The sequence below is a fragment of the Culex pipiens genome, chromosome 2 (assembly GCF_016801865.2).
Source record: "Culex pipiens pallens isolate TS chromosome 2, TS_CPP_V2, whole genome shotgun sequence".
Taxonomy (NCBI): domain Eukaryota; kingdom Metazoa; phylum Arthropoda; class Insecta; order Diptera; family Culicidae; genus Culex; species Culex pipiens.
This window is the reverse complement of record NC_068938.1, coordinates 24,994,470-25,013,910: the sequence shown is the minus strand read 5'-3', so window position 1 is coordinate 25,013,910 and position 19,441 is coordinate 24,994,470. Positions and strand designations below refer to the sequence as shown.

The following is a 19,441-nucleotide window of genomic DNA, read 5'->3' as shown; positions in this document are numbered from 1 at the left end:
ACTTCTCCACTCTCCATTTACCAAAGTTTTGTCTTTCACTAAAAAATCGTGTTGACAGCACAGGCCCGTGATACTGACGTAGCTTGCTGAAGCCGCCACCAAATGTTTGGTGGCGCTGTTTCGGGATTAACATTTCAGAGGGTCACAAATCAAAATATAATAAATCTTATTTATTTATTTTTTTTGGAAAAAAAAATCCTGTAGCTGCTCAGAATGATTCTTTCCATTAAAATAAACCAAAAATGCCGCCAATAACAATATATGTCTAGTATCAGGTCTCAGACAAAGCTTACCAGCAGGTGTCTTTTTAAAATCATCTGAAAATGTCTTCCGCGAATTCTAATTTGGCCAATGAACTTACAGATCATCATAATTTTAATTTTAATCTGAAAGCCTTCTATGAACAGCTGTTTTTAGACATAAAAGTTCAAATTTAGAAACTAATTTTGTGTTTTGTGTATATTCTAACAGAAACCAATAAAAAATATCCAAATATTGTGCAAAAACATTGCTAAAATCACTTCCCAATTCACCCCATGTGTCCCGATTTGCCCCGGATAACGGTACACATTTAATTTAATTTTAACTTACAAAACAAAAATAAAGGAAAAAATAATTTTCGTCCTTTCGATTTTGCGCCCTTTTCGTCATGTTACTCCCCATAATTTTGACACTAGACACCAAAACTTTGGTACTTTTTAGGCTTCAGTGACATTGTATGCAGATGACAGCCGTAGCATCCCCGTGTGACAGCACTACCAAATTTGATTGTTTACAAACATTGGTCGTTTTCCAAAAGTGACAATATTTCGCGAGAATCTATTTCTCTCGTTATTGTACTTTGTACTTCACTTATAGAAAGCCCCAAAAATAGTATCAACAATGAGTGAGAGAAATAATCAGCAATAAGAAAGTACGAAGTTGCTTCGATGAGAGAATTTTGTTCTCGAGACTAGACAGAGAGCAACACAACAACTCCCGGTTCTCTAGATTCAGCCCGTTTTCTCTACCATTCACTTTTGCTTCAGAGCAGTGACCGAAGTACCTCAAAATTTCACTCTTCTCTTTTCACACCGCTGAAGGTGATGAGCTGTAAAAATAAATGATTCCCGATCTCTCTAAAAGGTGCACAAATCATTATTGTTTACAAACTTTGGTTATGTAACGGTACGTTTAACAACGTCTGACGTTTCACCTACGAGTATAAACAAATACCAAATAGGGGAAATTCTCGTATGTTTGGCAGGTTAAGCATTCGCTCCTAACTCCATCCAATTTGCTGATTTTCACTATTTAAACAACTAATTTTGCAAAACTTTTAATAGAAACTTGCTTGCTCACTTCTTATTGAGCTATTTATCACTCGATTTCATTTGAAAACGATTTTAACTTGCTTTAATTGAATATCAAAGTTCTGACCTGCCAACATTAGAGGCACGCTGGAATTAGATGCTGTTCCCCTACCTATCGCAAAAAAAAAAATAAGAGAGGCTCGTTCTCTCTCAGAGCGCGAACTCGGAGAAAATTCTTTTGCTGACGATTTATCTCTCGCTGCTTTGGAGCAATAAGAAAAAAAAGAGAGGAAACAACTGTTTGACCGTGAGTTTTATTCAGTTTTTTTTTGTTATATTTTTATGTCACACATATTTGTTAGGTTTCTTATTCACAATCTATTTGAATTTACGGTCTACAAATATATTTTTTTCATATCAATGCATTTCAACTAACAATTTGTTCCAAATAAATAATTCTAAACGTTTTAGCGAAACAAAAAAAAACAAAGAAATAGAATGATATAAAACAACATAGAGAAAACACCCAGAATTCACTGAAAACTCCAAAAAACAAATGTAGCTTTAAATGTGGACAATAAAATGATAGCCATTTGATAACTTAACGGAAATCTAAATGAAACAAACCGAACACACAATTACACACAACCCAAAAAAAATCCAGAAAGAGAGAATAAACCAAACAGTAGCGATGATAGAGACGAAAAATCGAACAACAAATAAAACTTGACAACAAAATTCAAACCACTAAACATAAAAGAAAATTAACGCCAAGCGTTCCGCAGCTAGCAGTGTTGTTAAGGAAAGAACTCCTGCCAGGGATTGACCGAAACGTTCGAAGATAAATAGTTTAACACTTTTGTTTGCCAGAATCCTTTCGGAACAAAGTAAAAAAAATATGAAAAGTGTTCAAACAGATAGAAGTGGATTCCAACAAATATTTATCAATCGTTGAGCAGATTTTGAGTTTTCTAAAAAACGAACAAATGTAACTGTAGACAAAGAGAGGTAAAAATTCTATCGAACGAAAAAAAAGAAACAAAAATTACTGCTTATCGAGATTTTTACTAGAGAATCCAATACACAACGCGTTGAACGGAGTGCGTACTCCCCCGTAAGCCGCTTCGACCAAATTTGTACTATTAATCCGAAGATGAAGAATAAAATTTATTTGCAACAAACCTTGCTCACACCTCTCTACGACTTAATTCAGTTGACATCCATCGGCTTCGCTTCCTCTCCAGCTCCTCCATCGATCATCGTGGGCTTCTGTGAGGTTTGATCAGCTTCACCAATCTCGATCGTAGATCCGGATTTGACGAGACTTTCCTGCAGCAGCAACAGGGCGGCGATGTCGTTCCTCAACTTGTTGTTGGTTTCTCGTTCGCAGTCGAGCTGATCCGTCAAGATTTTCATTTGATCTTCGAACTGAAAGAAAACATTGTTGTGATAAGTCTTTTCACTTTTAACTTTTTATGCAAACCTTTGAATAAGAGTTTTGGCCGCTCGTTTCCTCGATATCGCTATTTGATTTTAGTGCAAGTATCTTTGCTGGAACGGGAAAAATCAGTTTAATTTATAAAATGAAATTTTTGGACAACATGAATAAAATAGCGTTTTTAACAATTAAAAGTTTAAATTCAGAAATTAATTTACATACTTAGTAGTTTAGTGTCTGTTGTATCCAAAACAAGTAAAAATATTCAAAAATAATAATTATAAATAAAAACATTACCTACCTAACCCACTTCTCTATGAAATGATCCTTTTAAATTTTTTATTTTGTATTGTCTTAATCTGGCTGCAACTTTTTGGCTGCCTTTCGTATGCCCAAAGAAGGCATTTCGCATCATCAATTTGTCCATGTGATTTTCCATACAAATTTGACAGAAATGGTATGTAAAAATTCAAAGAAATGTGTCTATTTTTTATCGATTTGGTGTCTTCGGCTTAGTTGTAAGTATGGATGAGAACTACACCGAATAAAATTGATAAACGGAAAAAAATTTTTTGCTGATTTTAAAATCACTTTTTGTCACTTAGGCCGTTGCAAATATTTTTCAAAGTTAATGTCGCGGGATACGAACCAACAACCTCTGGATTTTGAGTCCAGTGCGCGGTCCGATTGATCCAAGCGGGCAGGTAACTATAGCTTGTTATTTTTTTTATATATTATTTAAAAAATCTTTGACCAAGCCATATTTTTTTCAAATTTGACTTTTTAATATAGAAAAAGGAAAAACGAAGTTGAACTCAACCTTTAATGTAAAATCAAAGTTGCAATCAAAAAGTACTTTAGTGAAATTTTGATAAAATGTACCGTTGTCAATTCATAGGTAGCCATTTTAGGAAACTTGTTTGAAAAAGTATATTTTTTAAAATCTCGGAAACGTGCCCATGTATGCCAATATTTAAAAAAAATCGTAAAGCTGAGAAAATTCCTAACATTTTGCATTTTTTTTATTTTTGTTGATACGGCCTTAGGTTGCTGAGATATGGCATGGCAAAGATATAAAAAAAAAAAACAGAAAAAAAAGATTTTCTCAGAGTTGCCAAAATAGCCCTCTGTTTTTGATCGTCGATACCTTGGAAATTTATGGTTCGATTTTCAATGTTATTTTTTAATGTTTTGCTCTTTTCAATTAAAATTATTTTGACATTTTTTCTTAATTCTTTCAAAGAGTAATTTTTGATAATTTTTTTTTATTATGAACATTTTGAAAATAATTATAATTAGCTTTGATGTTCACTGTAACGTTAAATTTAAAAAAGGACAAATTTTACATCTTCCCAGAACTAAAACATGAAAATTAAAAATTAACATAGAGTTGTTGTTGTTTTTTTTTTTTTGAGATATTTGTTTGTCCTATTTTAATTAAAAAAATAAATTTAAGTATTAATGTTTCAAATTTATGTTATGCCGTTGCAAATATTTTTCAAAGGTTAATCAAAAGGCAATAAAATCTAAAAACTTCAAAATTTTAATGGAAGAAGAGGTCTAATCAACTGAAGACAATTTGAAATGCATTATCTTGAATTAAAAATCACATTTAGCATGTTTGGGCTCGATTTAAAAATTTTGGAATTTTTGTGAAATTTAATTGTATAGCACCGTAAAAGGTTTTTTTTTCGCGATTTTTTTTGTCGGTATTTAGATTTTTTGAAAACTAATGATTGCAAAACCCTTGGACTGGTGTAAAATGCATTTTTAAACACTTTTTATTGAAATGTTGAAACCATAGCTTGTAATTTAAATTTTGCATATTTTTTTTATTTATTTTTTATTGTTAAACTCGGAAATCACCTTATTAAAAAAACAAAGGTTTTTTTTTGCAACAAATCAAAACCACAACACAACTTTTTGTAATTCTTTGAATGAATTATTTTTTGCATTCCTGTCGTTAAAAATTATTATAAAAAACGTTACTTAATCCACCTTTAGGTGGTTGGTGCCTTCCTCTCATTTAAAGTGATTTTAACCCACCTAAAGTGTCCACATGTTTATGGCTCTCCCCTAACGTTCGCAGCACCTAAGAGGTCCTAATAAAAATAAGTGATGAGTAAAAAAACAGACTACCTACAGACTTTCTGTCAAGATTATACAGACACGGCCTTTGAGGAAAATGGCATCCCTCTACACGGCTTTTTCGTGGCGATCAGACCCGACCAGTTGAGGTTATGTAAATTCAGACCATTTTTTAAACTGCTTGTAATTTAAGATAGGTAAGTCAGATCTTGAAAATTCTTACTCCACCTAAAAGGTCTTCTCATATGCTTTCTAAAAATATACAACATGTGAGGGTTTCATGAAAAATTATTTAAATTTAATTTGAAACAGTTTTTTTAACATAACTTTTCAAATACATGATTAAACTGCATGAAATTAAATAGCAACTTAGGGGACGATAAGACGGATCGATTAAATCCATTCCGGCCAAAATCGGTTGAGCCTGTGACGAGATATTCCAGTGACATTGATTTGGTACACATGTCTACATACAGCCAAACACACAGACATTTGCTCAGCTGGTAATTCTGAGTCGATATGTACAAATGAAGGTAGGTCTAGGAGGTCTAATTAAAAAGTTCATTTTCCGAGTGATTTTATTGCCTTTCCTCAGTAAGGTGAGGAAGGCAAAATCCGGCCCATCGCCGCTTCAGTAAAATCAACCCTCATAACTTTTGATAGGGTTGTCAAATTTTCAAATGTTATAACTTGTCGAAATGGTCTTTCCAATATCTGTCTTATAAATATATAATATGAGGGGTGTTCTTTCAAAACCACCCTTTTTACAACCTTACGGATTTTAGCCAAAATCGTTTTTATAGCATCACTTTTGAAGTAGAAATCTAAACTTACTAGTTTTCAATAGAAACTTATGTGACCCCAAGACGGATCGAGAAAATTGATTGAAATTTTTTGATTAACATAGAAATAAATATACGTTAAGGTGCACACATTTTTATGAGCTAAAAAAGACTGACTACTTACATTCCAGGTTCAGAATTTGCTTCTTCATCGAATCATTTTCCACCTGAACCTGCTCCAGTGCGGCCTTACTGTTGGCAACAGAGAGCACCGCCTCTTCGGCAATTTTAGTCGACGATTCCGCCGTTTGCTTCAGAACCTTGTGCTCCTCTTCTAGTTTCTGCAAATGACTAAAATTCAAAGTTGTCAAAACAAGTCCTGTTTCTTTGAGACGAATCATCTACCCATTCAGTGTGTCCATCGCCTTCCAAATCTTTTCGGCACCATCCGTCGCCGCCGGTTGATTCCGAGCCGTCTGCTGCACCTTTAGTTGATCCTGCAGCTTGTTATTGTCCCGCGACAGCTCCATAATCTTCACCTGGGACGCCTGCAGCTTGGCGTTCAACCGCTCGTGTTCATTGGTCTGCAAACGAGAAGAAACAACTTAACCTCAAAACTGAGACCACGTGGTCGCTCCTTCCCTTCTGCTTACCATCGCCTCCAGCTGGACGTTCTGCCGGGCGGCATTCTCCAGAAGGCCCGTTTTGATGGAATCTTTCTGGTTCAACGCGTCCAGCGTAATCTTCAGCTGATCCCGCAGGTCGGCGTTCTCCCGCTCGAACGTTTTCAAATCATCCTGCAGCGTGGTCTTTGCGCGGGTCGATTCGTCCAGATTTGATTTGAGCAACGTAACTTCATTCTAGAGAAAAAAAAAAAACAAAAACATAGACAGATTTCTTCAGAAGATCAAACAAAAGTTCGACTCACCCGTCGCGATTGAAGCTCGCAAATGCACTCGATCAACCGGATCCGGAAGTTTTCCAGATCGAAATCGTTTTTGGCCAGCAGAAATTCTTGTGGATCCATCGCTTCCTGTAGCAAGAGTGCTGTCGACTAACCTCAGGTTGTTGTTGTTGTTGTTGTTAATTCATTTATTTCTGGCAGCTTTAACCTTCTTGGTCATTCGCTGCCCTAAATAACCTCAGGTTGTTATCAAAGTAAGCGAAGATAAACAAGTTGACTAGGATTTGGCTTGCTTTGATCTCGAATTCGTCAGTAAGAAGTGTCATTCTGCTGATTCATAAAGAATGTAAGGGCTAGTTGGACCATTTTTGTATCTTCAAATTTATTTAAATTATTTTCACTTAAATTTTTAGCATCTCGCTTTCCTTTTTTCGAAATATACAAACGGCTTAACATCGCACAATTACAGAACTATTACAGCATGTCTGATCCCTTCTCCCTTTGGTATGCTGTAACGAACTGTGACAAACTTGCAACTGAGGAAAAAAAAAATCTCGCGATTTGCGCAAAAGTGTGACCTGTTTCAGTATTACGTCAATTGTGGCATAATGTCTGGTTTACGTTTTTTAAATAAAATAAATAAAAGTCACTCGGATTATATCGCATGCCATGCCAATCATAAGGAAGAAGTCGTAACTGAAAAGTATCTGTTTCCAAGCGATCGAAATATATTTCCGAAGGTGTGACATGTTCACAACAAATGAATATCGCAAATGATGCGTAAAAGCACGGGAAGCCTTAATTTCTTGGCGTGAAATTGTAAGATCACAGGCAAACACACAAAACATTTTCATTTCGAAAAAAAAAAAATATTTTGTAAAAATCCTTCAAAAACACCTGTTGGAAAGTTAACATAAACTATTAAGAAAAATCATTGGTAGTGTTTTGTCTATGAGTAAATAAGTGTCATTATCGATCTAACTCGAATATTATGCCATAAGTCGGGCAGAAATAGAACCTGTCCATAACTGACTGGCTGTCTGACTAGGCGGCAAAGAACAAACCACAAAGAAAAACCGTGGGCTGGCAACGGCCGGCACTAATTCTTGGCACATTATCTCATTTTCCACGCGAGTTTTCCCGGCATTAGCATTCTTTACGACACAGTAAGTTTTTTTGTGAAACTTCAGAGGAGATCATGATAAAGATATCAAGTTCATATTTGAATGTAAAATTTATTCAGGAAAGTTTTCTCAAAGAGGTGGTTATTTTACTAGATGTTAAATATTATTTTTCAAATAATATTATTTTTCAAATAATATTTATTGAATCATACATATATTTAAGAATTACCATAAAACTATATATAAAAAATAAAATCAATAACTTAACCATTACTTTTTAAAGTGAGTTACGTTCAAACTGATAATATATAAAATAAAAGCGGGAAATGCAGTTTATTTCTTCTCCGACATTCATAAGACTCATTTTAGACTCATTTGTCAAAAGAAAAAAAATAAAAGCTTTCAAGAAGGGTTCGAGTGACAAACGCTGGTTCATTTAAGGGAAGTCTATTAGAATTAAACAGAAAGCAATTAAGAGTAATGATCAATTATACATGACTTTTTTCCTAGGCCTTCGGATAATCAAGTGTGGACTGTATACAAAAATCTAAAAATAATTTGATTTTTTTCCACGACGCCTGTATTTTAGCATTTTATAAATTTTTGTATTCAGCAGTAATAACAATGAAATAACCCTCTGCTGCCCATTTTTTTTTATTTTTCCGCCCTTCTAAGTCAGCAACTTTTGTTCTACGAAAAACTTTACTTCTCTTGTTATATGTTTTTCTTGTTGAATTTTTAGCGTTTGAATGTACCTTTATCTTTTTTAGTTTATGTTTGTTTTTGGTAGTATTTGGCCTATTCTACTGCCTCTTATCATTATATTTAGCCTTTCTAATTTTTTCATATTTTCACAGTCACTTTTTTAAATTGTTTGCTTGTTTATCCCATTTTCTGCTATAGAATGGCACAATTATCAATTAAATTGTGTAAACATGCGTAGAGGCATAGTCTGGGACACTACAAAAATTACTGCATACTTATTTTCACATCATGTAGGGTAAATGTTAGTAAGAATCACTGCCAAAGTTTAAATTACTATTACATTTTTAAAAATATTGGCAAAGTCACATGAAACAGTCAAATTTCCTACCCTAAAATTTTCTAAAATTTTTAAAGTTCTTCTTTCCAATGCCTTTTATTGATCAAAAATTGGGTGAAAAAATGATTTTTGGCGAATTTTAAGATCGAAGCCCGAATTTTTAGATCGAAGTCTTCGTTAATGTAGTTAACCGGCTCCGTGGCTTAATGGTTACTGTCTCCCAAGCAGATGGTTCAGGGATCAAATCCCGGTCGGTACCTTTGAAATTTGGAATCAGGAATTTGAATATGAATAAAAAATAAAATGAGTCAGGTGGGATTCGAACTCACACCTTTGGATTGGTGGTGGTCTGGGACGCTAAGAAGTCGGCCATCAGAAGGTTTACACTCTAGCAGTGAATTGATCCGTAGTGTTGAAACATGTTATCTCTCTTCTTCTCATATTATTAAATACGCGCTGATCCCTGATTTGCCTGAGGGGATTGGAAGTCTAAATATAGATCGAGTTTCCTTCAGATGCTTGCTTCTATGTTAAGGCGGGGCCGAACAATGCCCAGCGACCTCGGAATTGGACCGCAAGGAGCTCTGTCATTCTGAAATGGGTCGTTGGAAGCAGCGCGAGGGCTATCACCACCTAATACCCGGGATTGAGATAAGTTGTATCAGCATTCGGCATATACAAAGTCTGATACAAATTATACTTTCCCATAATTTCGCTACCGGTTAGCGGGTATTGGATTGGACCACACACACACACACAAGTCTTCGTTAATGTAGTTAGAATTGATGACATTGCACTTACGCTTTGAAAGCATTCTTTATTTTCAGAATTATTTTTTTCTAAATTTCCAGATACAAGTTTTTTATTCGTTGATTTTTTGACATTTTCAAGGACTAATACATCCGTTGAAAATTAAATTTGACATCGAAAAGTTCTTTTGTGCAACAGTCGATTTACCAATCTTAGTTTAAAAGATTTTCAGCTACCATTTTTTGTAGAATTAAAATATATGGGTGACTCATTTTTCTGGCCATCAGAAACATTATCACAAGTTTTCATTCATCCTTGTCTAACAAAGAATTTCAAAATTTTCTCGATAAAAACCTGATTTTTTTATAAAACTGGTACAAGAAACATAAAACATTATAATCAATGTGAATTCACCCGTAAGAAGTTTGTAATAATTTGTTGTTTTGTTTTATTTGAGTAAATTTTCAATTTTATTTTCGTAGTTATTTCTGGAAAAAAAAAGGTAAATAAATCACAGCTGGAAAAATGTTATACTTTTGCTTTTATTTACTATTAATTTTTGATAAGCATAAAAATCCAAATGATTTTTAGGAATTATAGAATATTGAAATGATTATTGTACATTTTGTTTGTCCCTTGGTCAGGATCGATACGGAATGAGATAAAATAAGAAAAAAGGACATTTTTTTGAAGGCATCATAAACTGCTTTAGATATGAATATTTCTAACATTGCAGAAGATTTTGAGATATTTAATTTTTCCATTAAGTATATCAAACATATATATTTCAAATCATAGTTGGTCCGAAAGTTGATTATGTTAGATGGAAAAAAAATATCCCAAAAATTTGTTGAAGAATATTTCGAAGTCGTATGCTATTTAATTGTTATTTTCATTTCTCGGGTTAGTTTGCAATACGTTTTTATTTACTCTAAAACATATTCAAATTCCCTTGTTTTCCACCACCTTTTTTTTTTTAGAGAGACGATTTGAAGCATTTTTGAAGTTGATAATTTGTTCATTGATCGAGAATCGATCAAACAGCTTTGTTAAGAATGGCGCTGACCTATTCTAAACTATTCCAAGATTGGTTTTAAAACTTATTTTTAAGGTGAAATCGGTCTGAATCTGTTTGGGCTTCTTCTTCGTTGTCTTCTACTTCCTTGTAGTCATTAAAATCATTAGCATCATCAGGGCGATTGTTCTGTTGTTGTTTACGAATCAAAATCAAACAAAATAATGTTTTTTTTGTTTATTATGATGAATTCACCTAACAGAGCACCGTTAGAAAATAATTTACACGAAAAGTACCAGAAATCATAATTTGATGAAAAAGTGGAATGCACGATTTGGGCTGTAATATGTTGTTGTTTGTTGATTTATTTTCGGCAGCTTTAACCTGGCTGTAATAAAAATTCTTTTCCATGATTACGATTACGAGATTACGTTTTCGGGTTTGTTTAAACTTTGAGTCTTTAAACGTTTAGAAGTAGTATAATATTTAAAAAAAAGGAATTAAAGTAAATTCAAAATAGTGTTATACTTATTTCAGCTATTTTTTAGCCTAATTCGGTTTAAAAAATCTAGAATCCATCATACTGGATCAAGATACTTGCTAAGCAGACCACTTAAACTTTCGAATTAGTTTGGATTACGTTTTTAAAATAGTTGCACTTGTTTTGAATTGCTTTTATATCTTTATTAACAATAATAGAGGTACGTTTTTATATTCACGTTCATGTTTTGACATCACTGCACAGTAAGTTTAACACCCGCGATAATTTCCTTGCTGTTGCCTTCAATCTAGCCTGGCGCCACCAACCCGAAATGACGTCCTCGTCCTCTAACACGAATCCGGACTGTCCAGCCCGTGCTCCGCAAAAAACTTCTTGAGGCTTTGCTAAGATTTCCCGTCGGGGGCTCCTCACAACTGCGGCCTCACTCCGTCATTAACATCGTCAGCCGATGTTGATGCTTCCCGGTCGTTTACGATGCCACAGGAGAAGCTGTTGTTTCCTCTTCCACTGCACATCACGGCGGACACGACGTTTCGGAAACGTTTCCGGAGTTCACTGAACCTGACGATGCTACACCAAAAAACTTCCCGCGACTGGGACGGACCAAGAACCGGGTTAGGACCATGGCGGCCGCAGATGGTGATGCAATCGTGTAGGTAGAAGAGTTGCATAGGGTACCTGGCACCGATGCGCATCAGTTGGAAGTGACGGAATGAGCTGCAACAAGAAAAATATTATTTAAAAATCCTTGCAAAAAAATATTTTTGAACTTACCTTTGCCGCCACTACCTAGATTTTCCAAAATTCCACAGGCACTTGTCCATGCCCAAGAGGGCCAATTATGCCAAACCTCCCGTTTGGCGTTATCTTGTACAAGCTTTACTTCCGGTAGGTTTCGGTCAGCTTTTGAGTAGAATGGCAATCGGCAAAAAACGAAATGTCCTCATCCAGCCGCTGACGGCCATCGTTTTTCCCGTTTTCGACGTCGTGGCAATGACACACTCGATGCAATCTGTATATGAGGAACGGAAATGCGACTTTGATTCGGAAAAATCTAGACGGAAGTTTTAAAACCACCAACCTCCTGCTCCACCAGCACATCGAACGGCGCCGTCGCCAGGCTCACCTTGATGCACCTCCAAAGTCCAGTTTTCCGAGCAGCTCGATCTCGATGCAGGAACCGCTGACGGAGTCCAGGACCACCGTCGTGCTTCCAGGCTTCCACAACCACGGTGGCCAAATTTTTTTTTTTTGCGACGCGATTTTGTTTGTTTTGTTTTGGTCGCCTTCTTGCCGACTTTCCTCGAAAACATCTAGAGTAAATTTTCAAAAGGTCCTATGCGACAAAAGTAAACAAACTGAGTTATTTATTGCATGAAATTCTGCAAGCCGAAAACTACACTTTCCGCTGATCCAATTTATTAAAAGCCTTTTATTTTTTCAGTTATTGATAAAATACAAAACAACCTAAAACGATTCTCAATAAATTCTTCACCAAATAATTATAGGTCGTTTTACCACGTGGGAGTCCTATGTGCATTAGGGTCAAGCGTGCACATAGAACCTTAGCAATTCAACTTATGATTCATTTATATCATTTTTCAATTATGATGCATATACGCTCATATCAAAATGACCAAGGTGCATGATTTTTAGTTATTTTGTTAAGTCGTTTTTTATAAAACTTTGAAACAAAAATATTTTGCAATCTTCATGATTGTCCAGTCCTTGCGCAACGTGTAGTCATCAGCTGATCGAGAATATGAAATGTTTCAATGCTTGCAGTGCGAGAGAGAGAAACCGTTAGGAGAGAAAATCGACCAATCAGCGCTCTCGTCGTCAGCTGTCAGATAGGTGCTGGCAAAACATCCTATCCGACAATGTAAACAATATTTGGCAGAGTCGCATAGGACTTTTCAAGTTTTGCCAATTTGCAGTTGTTTCTATTTGCTTTTTTGTTTTAAAAGTGCTTTAATCTTATTATAAGCTGAATACTTGTGTCCAGGTAAGTTTTTCCTAGAAAATAATGCGATGACTGCGTTTTGGCAGCTGATAATTAAATTTAAAAAAAGTGTTTTGCGTTTAATTTCATATTTCATTCCAGATGTGTGGCGCCCGGGATTGGACGGCAACGTGCGACAGAACGCCGTCGGGACGAGGATTCGCCGAAGGCCATCCTGAACCGGCTGACCGGTCACGTCCCGTGCGCGGCCAACGGGTACGCCTCGCTGGCCAGCGTCGACTCCATGAAGGACTTTGTGGCCCAGCTGGCGCGACTGTCGCCCTCGCGAAGCTACATCGTCGTGCTGGAGAACGTCGACCGGGTGCGCGACATGGACCACAACGTGCTGCCAATGTTGCTGCGACTGCCGAAGGTGACCGGGCTGAACGTGTGCGTGCTGCTCGTGTCGGATTTGCCGTTTGAAAAGTACTTAGTCAGGACGGGGCTCGCGCCGGTAGTGAAGCTGTTTGTGGCCGAGTACAGCAAGAAGGACATTTTGGTGATTATGATGAACGATTTCGAGGCGGTGCGGGAGCAATTAAGGATTGAGTTGGAGTAAGGGTTATTTTGGATGTTTTAGGGCGATTTGTGATACTGATTGGTTGTACTTTTTAGGTCTTACAAGCATGCCAACTTGTCGGAGGAGGAAATTGATAAGCATCTGAAGATTGTGGAGATGCTGACGCCCGATTTCTACGAAAACTACCTCAACATCTCCTGAACGTGTTCTTCAAGGTGTGTCGCGACTTGAAGGAGCTGCAGCTGGTTGCGCTCGAGTGCTTCCACAAGTACTGCGAACTACAGATTGTCAAGGGAGACAGATTGGTCGATGCAAAATAAATCGGCTCTGGCAACGTATGTTTTGCGCTTGCAACACTGCCAGTTTTGCTGGGCGTAAAGGGCGGTTGGTGTCCAGCGCGTTTGGATCTGTCAAACATTGGCCAATCTGTTTGCCTTGACAATCTGTACTGCGAACCGGTGCTGGACGGGACGACTGCCGCGGACGACGTGACCCGGCTTTGGCGGAATATTTCTAAAACCATGAAACTTGCTCTCGGGACAATCTACATGCGCATGGAGAACGTCAACCAGGAGTTGCTACGTCCCATCACCGTCGACGACCAGACTTCTTCGGAATCCGTCGAGCAGTTGCATACGATGAAGCGGCTGGTGCAAACCCTGGAACTGCCCTTCTACGCCAAGTTCCTGCTGATTGCGGCGTACCTCGCGAGTCACAACGCCGCCAAGGAGGACAAACGACTGTTTATGAATATCACGGCAAGCAAAAGAAGCGCCTCCAGTCGGTCAACGCAAAGGCCGAGGTGTCGGAGAAGATGGCCACCCAGCTGGGACCGAAGGCGTTCACCATCGACCGGCTGTTGGCCATTTTTACGCCATTCTGGACGAGAAGGTCGGCCTGACGTGCAACTTGTTGGCGCAAATCTCAACGCTGATTCATCTCAAGTTCCTGAACTTTGCCTCCAGCGAGGGAACCATCATGGACGGCAGCGCGCGACTTCAGTGCACCGTAGGAATGGACTTTATCGTGCACATCGGCAAGATGGTCGGCTTCAACGTGAGACAATACCTGTGCGATTTCTTCTAAGCTTGCGCTTGCGTGTGTTTGTATTTATTAAACTAAACTTGTTACTATTTTCAATAAATATTCTGGTAAATCCGAGATGTGAATCGTTTCGCTGAGGGTGGTGACGCGGTACCGCACCTGAAAGAGGCCATTCTGGAGACACTGGTCGCGCAGCAGCAGGCAGTACGGGACGGCAATCGAGTCGAGATGGTGCAGCTGTTTGGCCAGGGAACGACTGCCGTTACGCTTGGAGCAGTCGAGCACGGTAAGGTTCGCTTTGCGCAGCACGTTGCACAGGTGTTTGGCCAGGTCGCGCAACTCCGGCATCAGGGCGGGGTCTGGAAAGCGAGAAAGACAGTTACAACTCAAATCAGAAACAAGAACGCAGTACTTACCGTCGGAAAGACACACGATGCCACACTTGAACGGCGCCAGCTTGCGGTTAATCCTCATGCTTGCATCGCCGCCACTTTCAAACGCATCCAGCACGATCTGCAACGTGGCCACTTCGACGCACTGACGCAGCCGCAGCATACTGGGCCGAATCCTTTTACTGCTGGTTCGGCCCACCTTGAATCGAAAGTCCCCCAGCTCTTCATCGAGGGCGGCGGCGTCCGCCGGAAAGAGTTCCAGCTGTTCCAGCGTGAGTTCCTCTCCGCCAAGGCGACTCTTGATGGCGACGGATTGAACGCGCGTGTCCGCGTCCTGGCGGGGGTCCGAAATGAAGAACCGGCCCGGAACGCACGCGTATCGCATCCACCAAATCTTGCGCTGACGTTGGACCTTGTACATGAACTCGCTGGAGGTCGACGGGTTGATCAGGTATCGGCAGGAGAGCGTGTGACCGTGGTCCAGATTGAGGGTCAAGGAATCATTCAAGGGAACCTTCCCGTTCGAAAATCGCTCCTCTATTGTAACTCCAAACGGTACATTCGGATCAAAGGTTTCCTTTACAAAGCTCAGGTTCTCCCGCATCGGAATCCCAGAACTTCCTTCGTACACCGCTGTTCCAGCTTTCCCTCGTCTAAACTCATATCTCAGATTATTGGGAACATTCGTCCAATCGGGCTCACCTTAAAACCGTCCACAACATTATCCCCCAAACCTAACGCTACAAATTTATTATCCCTACAAGCTTCCAGCAGCTGCCGGAAGCCCACAATCCCCTTCCCACCAACCATCCCCCGCTCACTTCCTCGGTTCCTGCTCGAGCGGAATATTTCCCGGTGGCGCCACAAAGTTCTCCTCCTCGGTAACGCATGCGTTCCTCAGCACATCCTGCTGGATTTTCCCGTCGGACACGCGGTCCTCGCGCAGCGTCAACCGCTCCCGCTCCAGTACCGTGTTCAGCGGTTCTACGCCGTCGGTGTCCACGGACAGAATCTGCGACGCAAACTCGATCGCGTCCTCGAGCGTCCGGTGGGCCTCGGCGCTGTCCAGATCCACCAGGCTTAACCGCTCCAGCAGCTGCACCGTTTGGGCGTCCACCGGGATGCGGGTTGGTGTCGACTGGCCGTCAATCGTAGATTTGTTTGGACGCTGGGGAACCTTGCTCGGATGTTTAAGCTCGTGGAAATTGATCTTTTGCCGGGTGCTCTTGTCCTGCGTCCCGGATAAATCGGCCGGCTTCGTTGAGGCAATGGTCCTCACCAGCGAGTGGAGGGTGCGTCCCGGGGGTGGTCGTAGATGGAACGGAATTCCAATCATGTCACACGAGGGGCCGAACTACGAAGGAACACGGGATTGATAAGCTGAATGTGGGTTTGTTTGCGAGAGGAGATTCAGCAGTCGTCATCGTCTGTAATAAAAATTAAACGCGAAGAAACGAACAAATTACGAGCTGTCACCGTACTGTAAACTCGAAAAAAAAACTTACCTGAACACAAGTGTTTCAGATTGACAAGAATAAAAACACTTAAAAACGCGAAAAAAGCAAAAAAACAACCGAAAATTGTCAAAACATCACAAGTTCTATGCGTACTCTGCAAAATATTATTTACATTGTCGGATAGGTCGATTTTCCAGCACCTATCTGACAGATGCCGACGGAAGCGCTGATTGGTCAACATATTCTCATAACGGTTTCTCTCTCCCGCTCTGGAAGCATTGAAACATTTCATACTCTCGATCAGCTGATGACAACACGTTGCGCGAGGGTGGGGTAAACATAATTATATAAAAAAAGTTGTTTTATTTTAATCAGGATTTGAATTTAATTTGGAAAAGTCTTATGTGCAATGTTACACGAATTAGGTCCAATGTGCTAAGTCCTATGTGTAAAATTTGTCCTATGAATCGTGTCCTATGTGCACTCACAGGTCGTATGAAACAAATTGCTTTAGAAATCAGTTTAAACTAGACTTTTGATAATTCCCGTAAAGTGCACATAAAAAGCATCGATTTAGGTCCATTTTGGCGTTTTTAGAATTCAAAAATACTCAAACGTGTTTAAATAGGATTTAAAAATCTCACACAAAACTTCAACATGAAATTTCTCAGAATGAGGATTTTGCACATAGGACCTTTTGAAAATTTACTCTAGACATGACGTTTGGAGGTTACGACACCAGTGTTGCCGAGTCAAGGGTGAATAAAATTGAATTACATTGGATTATTCTAAAATTGGTTCTGTTAACTGCTTAAAGTAATTAATTTATAAAGAATGATAAATATTAGGCCCTTAAAAAATATTTTTAAACTATTTCAAATCAATTTGATGGAAAAATAACCATTTTATTTTTGTCAATCTCAATTCACTTCAAACTTTTACTGGCAACAACATTTGCGGATGTTGAAGAGTGTTTGAAAATGGCTTGTGGCTATACAAAACGAATAAAACCTTGGAATTATATATGCCTCTTTCAAAAGTTCGGTTCGAAATGATGATTTTGTTGCTTGAACGAACGAAGAAGAAGACAAACATTTTTTCTCGTGTGCTGCCGTGCCGATACATCAGCAGATTCTGACTAAATTATAATTTTTCATGTGTTCAAAAAGTGATTTTCGGAAAGTTTTCCACAAATAAGGGAGTGTGTAGTGATATGAAGCTCATCCATAAAGTTAGCTTCAAATAACAGTGAATCTAAAGCAGAGCCCAAATTCAAGAAGAAAATCGTGAAAAAGAACAAACAAATTAGTAAGAAGAAGCAGCATCCCAATAATTTTTGCTGGCTTGGCAATTTTGGTGAGTTTGTCGAAGTTTAAAGTACTTAAATACAGGAAAAGCTCTTTGTTTTGGTAAATTGTGTTCGTATCTTGCTCGAGATAATGTTTGGTTAAGGTAAGTGGCTTTATTTTGATGCTAGAGCCAGTTTGCTTTTAGGGAAGTTTTTCATCAGGAAGAATTGAGGTCGTAATGGAAATCAGTAATTCAAATTAAGGGCAAAGGACGGTCGCCTTTTCGGCCATTTTTTTCACGACTTAGAATTTCACCTTAAAGTGAGGTGAATGAAAAGTAAGTAAAACTTGTGATGATACAAACAGCGAATGACCAAGAAGGTTAAAGCTGTCAGAAATAAATGTATTTACAAAAACAGCAACACTGCTTTTTGACTTACCTGTTTTTTTACATCCAGATATTTAACTTGGGAAATTTTTAGGGAAATTATATATAGTTTAGCTTTATTTTATTATAAAGATTTCACAGTGTCTCGAAAAATAGTTGAAAAATTACATCAACAATCAAAAGATAAAATTTTCTATAAGTTCGTTTTTTAGAACCCGCTACGTTATGATCCTTCCGTTTATAACAGAAGCTTTTTCCAGTGCTACTGCTATATAGACAAAAGTTCGATAACCATAAACAAAAGTTACTTAACTCGAATGCATTCCACACAGCCACACTGTGTCAATAGTACTACATACCTACCCTCAATTAGTGGCCAGTTCTCTTTCATTGACTGGACGGGACATCCAACAGGTGTGTGTCCTCGCAATTTGCCATCCCCGTATAAATACCCCCGTCCAGTCCGGGAAGACCTTCAGTAACTCACCACACACCTTCTCGAACTCAACTATGTTAGGACCAACTCCTAGCCGCGTGATAAAGATAGCCAAGGAAAAGAGCCAGAAGCTCTTCACCGCCGAGTCGGAAAGATTTTCCTTCAAAATCGATCGGTTTCTCACGGTTTACCACGGATACAACCAGATCAAGCCGAAGGTCTTCCCCAAGCGCCTCTCCACGATGTTTTCCGCGGATGTGGTGGTCCCCTCGGAGGACGACACGCGCCGGCCGGACTTTTTCCAGTCGTCCCCGCTGATGGCCACTTCTTCGCTGCGGCGGCACCAACGGGAGCGGGGACTCCGCGAGGGACAACTGGACACCAGCAGCAAGATCCGGATCGTCCTTCCGGCCAACGCCGCAGCAGCAGCACAAAATGCCACGGTTCAGCCGCGGTCACTTGTCGGGACACCGCGGCGCACAAAGAAGGTCGTAGGAGGGCCTAAAACTCCAACCAAGGTGGTGTTGACCACGCCGAAGAGGATTCGGGCAGGAAACGAGGGAATCCTCTGCTCGAGTGTTATGCTGACCTACAAGGAGGGGTTGTTCTTTCACGAGAAGGATATGGTGCGAAACGATAGTGATGTGTGAAGGGAGGGAAGGTGGTTAATTTAATTTGCGTGTGTTTTAAGTGACGCGTTCTAGGATTAAGTGAAAAGAAGTGCTAATTTAGGAACATGTTCTTTGTATGACATGTGTTAGTATTACTAGTTCTGATAAAATAAATTATTGAAAAAAAAAAACAAAATCACATTTTTATGTTATCATATGCGACCAATCAATTTGAAAATTGCAATTCCAAAGTACGAAAAACAGTGCGTCGTACGTACAGTTTTATTGTGAAAGAGAGATCAAACCCGATTCCTTGCATCGACTGGGGGAAATATACCCTTTCTAATCAAACACCTATCTTCGCC

The 19,441-nt window shown here is 39.0% G+C and overlaps 2 protein-coding genes, 1 long non-coding RNA gene and 2 pseudogenes across 3 annotated transcripts; 1 reads left to right on the top strand and 4 right to left on the bottom strand.

The window, feature by feature from the left end:
* Nucleotides 1–1,031: 1,031 nt before the first annotated feature.
* Nucleotides 1,032–6,627, bottom strand: LOC120414571 (TRAF3-interacting JNK-activating modulator-like). The gene is made up of 6 exons (XM_039575808.2): nt 6,529–6,627; nt 6,254–6,460; nt 6,006–6,184; nt 5,785–5,951; nt 2,776–2,843; nt 1,032–2,720 (listed from the first exon to the last, which is right to left on the bottom strand). Exons 1-6 carry the CDS (start codon nt 6,625–6,627, stop codon nt 2,502–2,504), a joined length of 939 nt encoding a protein of 312 aa, XP_039431742.1. The 3' UTR covers nt 1,032–2,501.
* Nucleotides 6,628–10,907: 4,280 nt separating this feature from the next.
* On the bottom strand, nt 10,908–12,227 carry LOC120414580 (uncharacterized). Its single transcript, XR_005605098.2, has 3 exons — nt 12,019–12,227; nt 11,712–11,949; nt 10,908–11,654 (listed from the first exon to the last, which is right to left on the bottom strand). It is a non-coding gene; the product is annotated as an uncharacterized LOC120414580 (long non-coding RNA).
* Nucleotides 12,228–13,003: 776 nt separating this feature from the next.
* LOC120414552 (origin recognition complex subunit 5-like) lies at nt 13,004–14,545 on the top strand (annotated as a pseudogene).
* Nucleotides 14,546–14,572: 27 nt separating this feature from the next.
* Nucleotides 14,573–15,705, bottom strand: LOC120414581 (DNA polymerase subunit gamma-2, mitochondrial-like; annotated as a pseudogene).
* On the bottom strand, nt 15,578–17,052 carry LOC120414582 (glutamyl-tRNA(Gln) amidotransferase subunit C-3, mitochondrial). The gene is made up of 2 exons (XM_039575817.2): nt 16,401–17,052; nt 15,578–16,322 (listed from the first exon to the last, which is right to left on the bottom strand). Exon 2 carries the CDS (start codon nt 16,229–16,231, stop codon nt 15,713–15,715), a length of 519 nt encoding a protein of 172 aa, XP_039431751.1. The 5' UTR covers nt 16,232–16,322; nt 16,401–17,052; the 3' UTR covers nt 15,578–15,712.
* Between the last annotated feature and the right edge of the window lie 2,389 nt (nt 17,053–19,441).

What these genes read in the sequence shown, in the direction of transcription:
- LOC120414571 (XM_039575808.2), bottom strand. Translation starts at nt 6,627, where the DNA reads ATGGATCCACAAGAATTTCTGCTGGCCAAAAACGATTTCGATCTGGAA. An exon ending in GCGAGCTTCAATCGCGACGG is followed by an intron (nt 6,461 to 6,528) that starts GTGAGTCGAACT and finishes TTTTTTCTCTAG; the next exon opens with AATGAAGTTACGTTGCTCAA. An exon ending in GCCAAAACTCTTATTCAAAG is followed by an intron (nt 2,721 to 2,775) that starts GTTTGCATAAAA and finishes GTTTTCTTTCAG; the next exon opens with TTCGAAGATCAAATGAAAAT.
- LOC120414582 (XM_039575817.2), bottom strand. Translation starts at nt 16,231, where the DNA reads ATGATTGGAATTCCGTTCCATCTACGACCACCCCCGGGACGCACCCTC.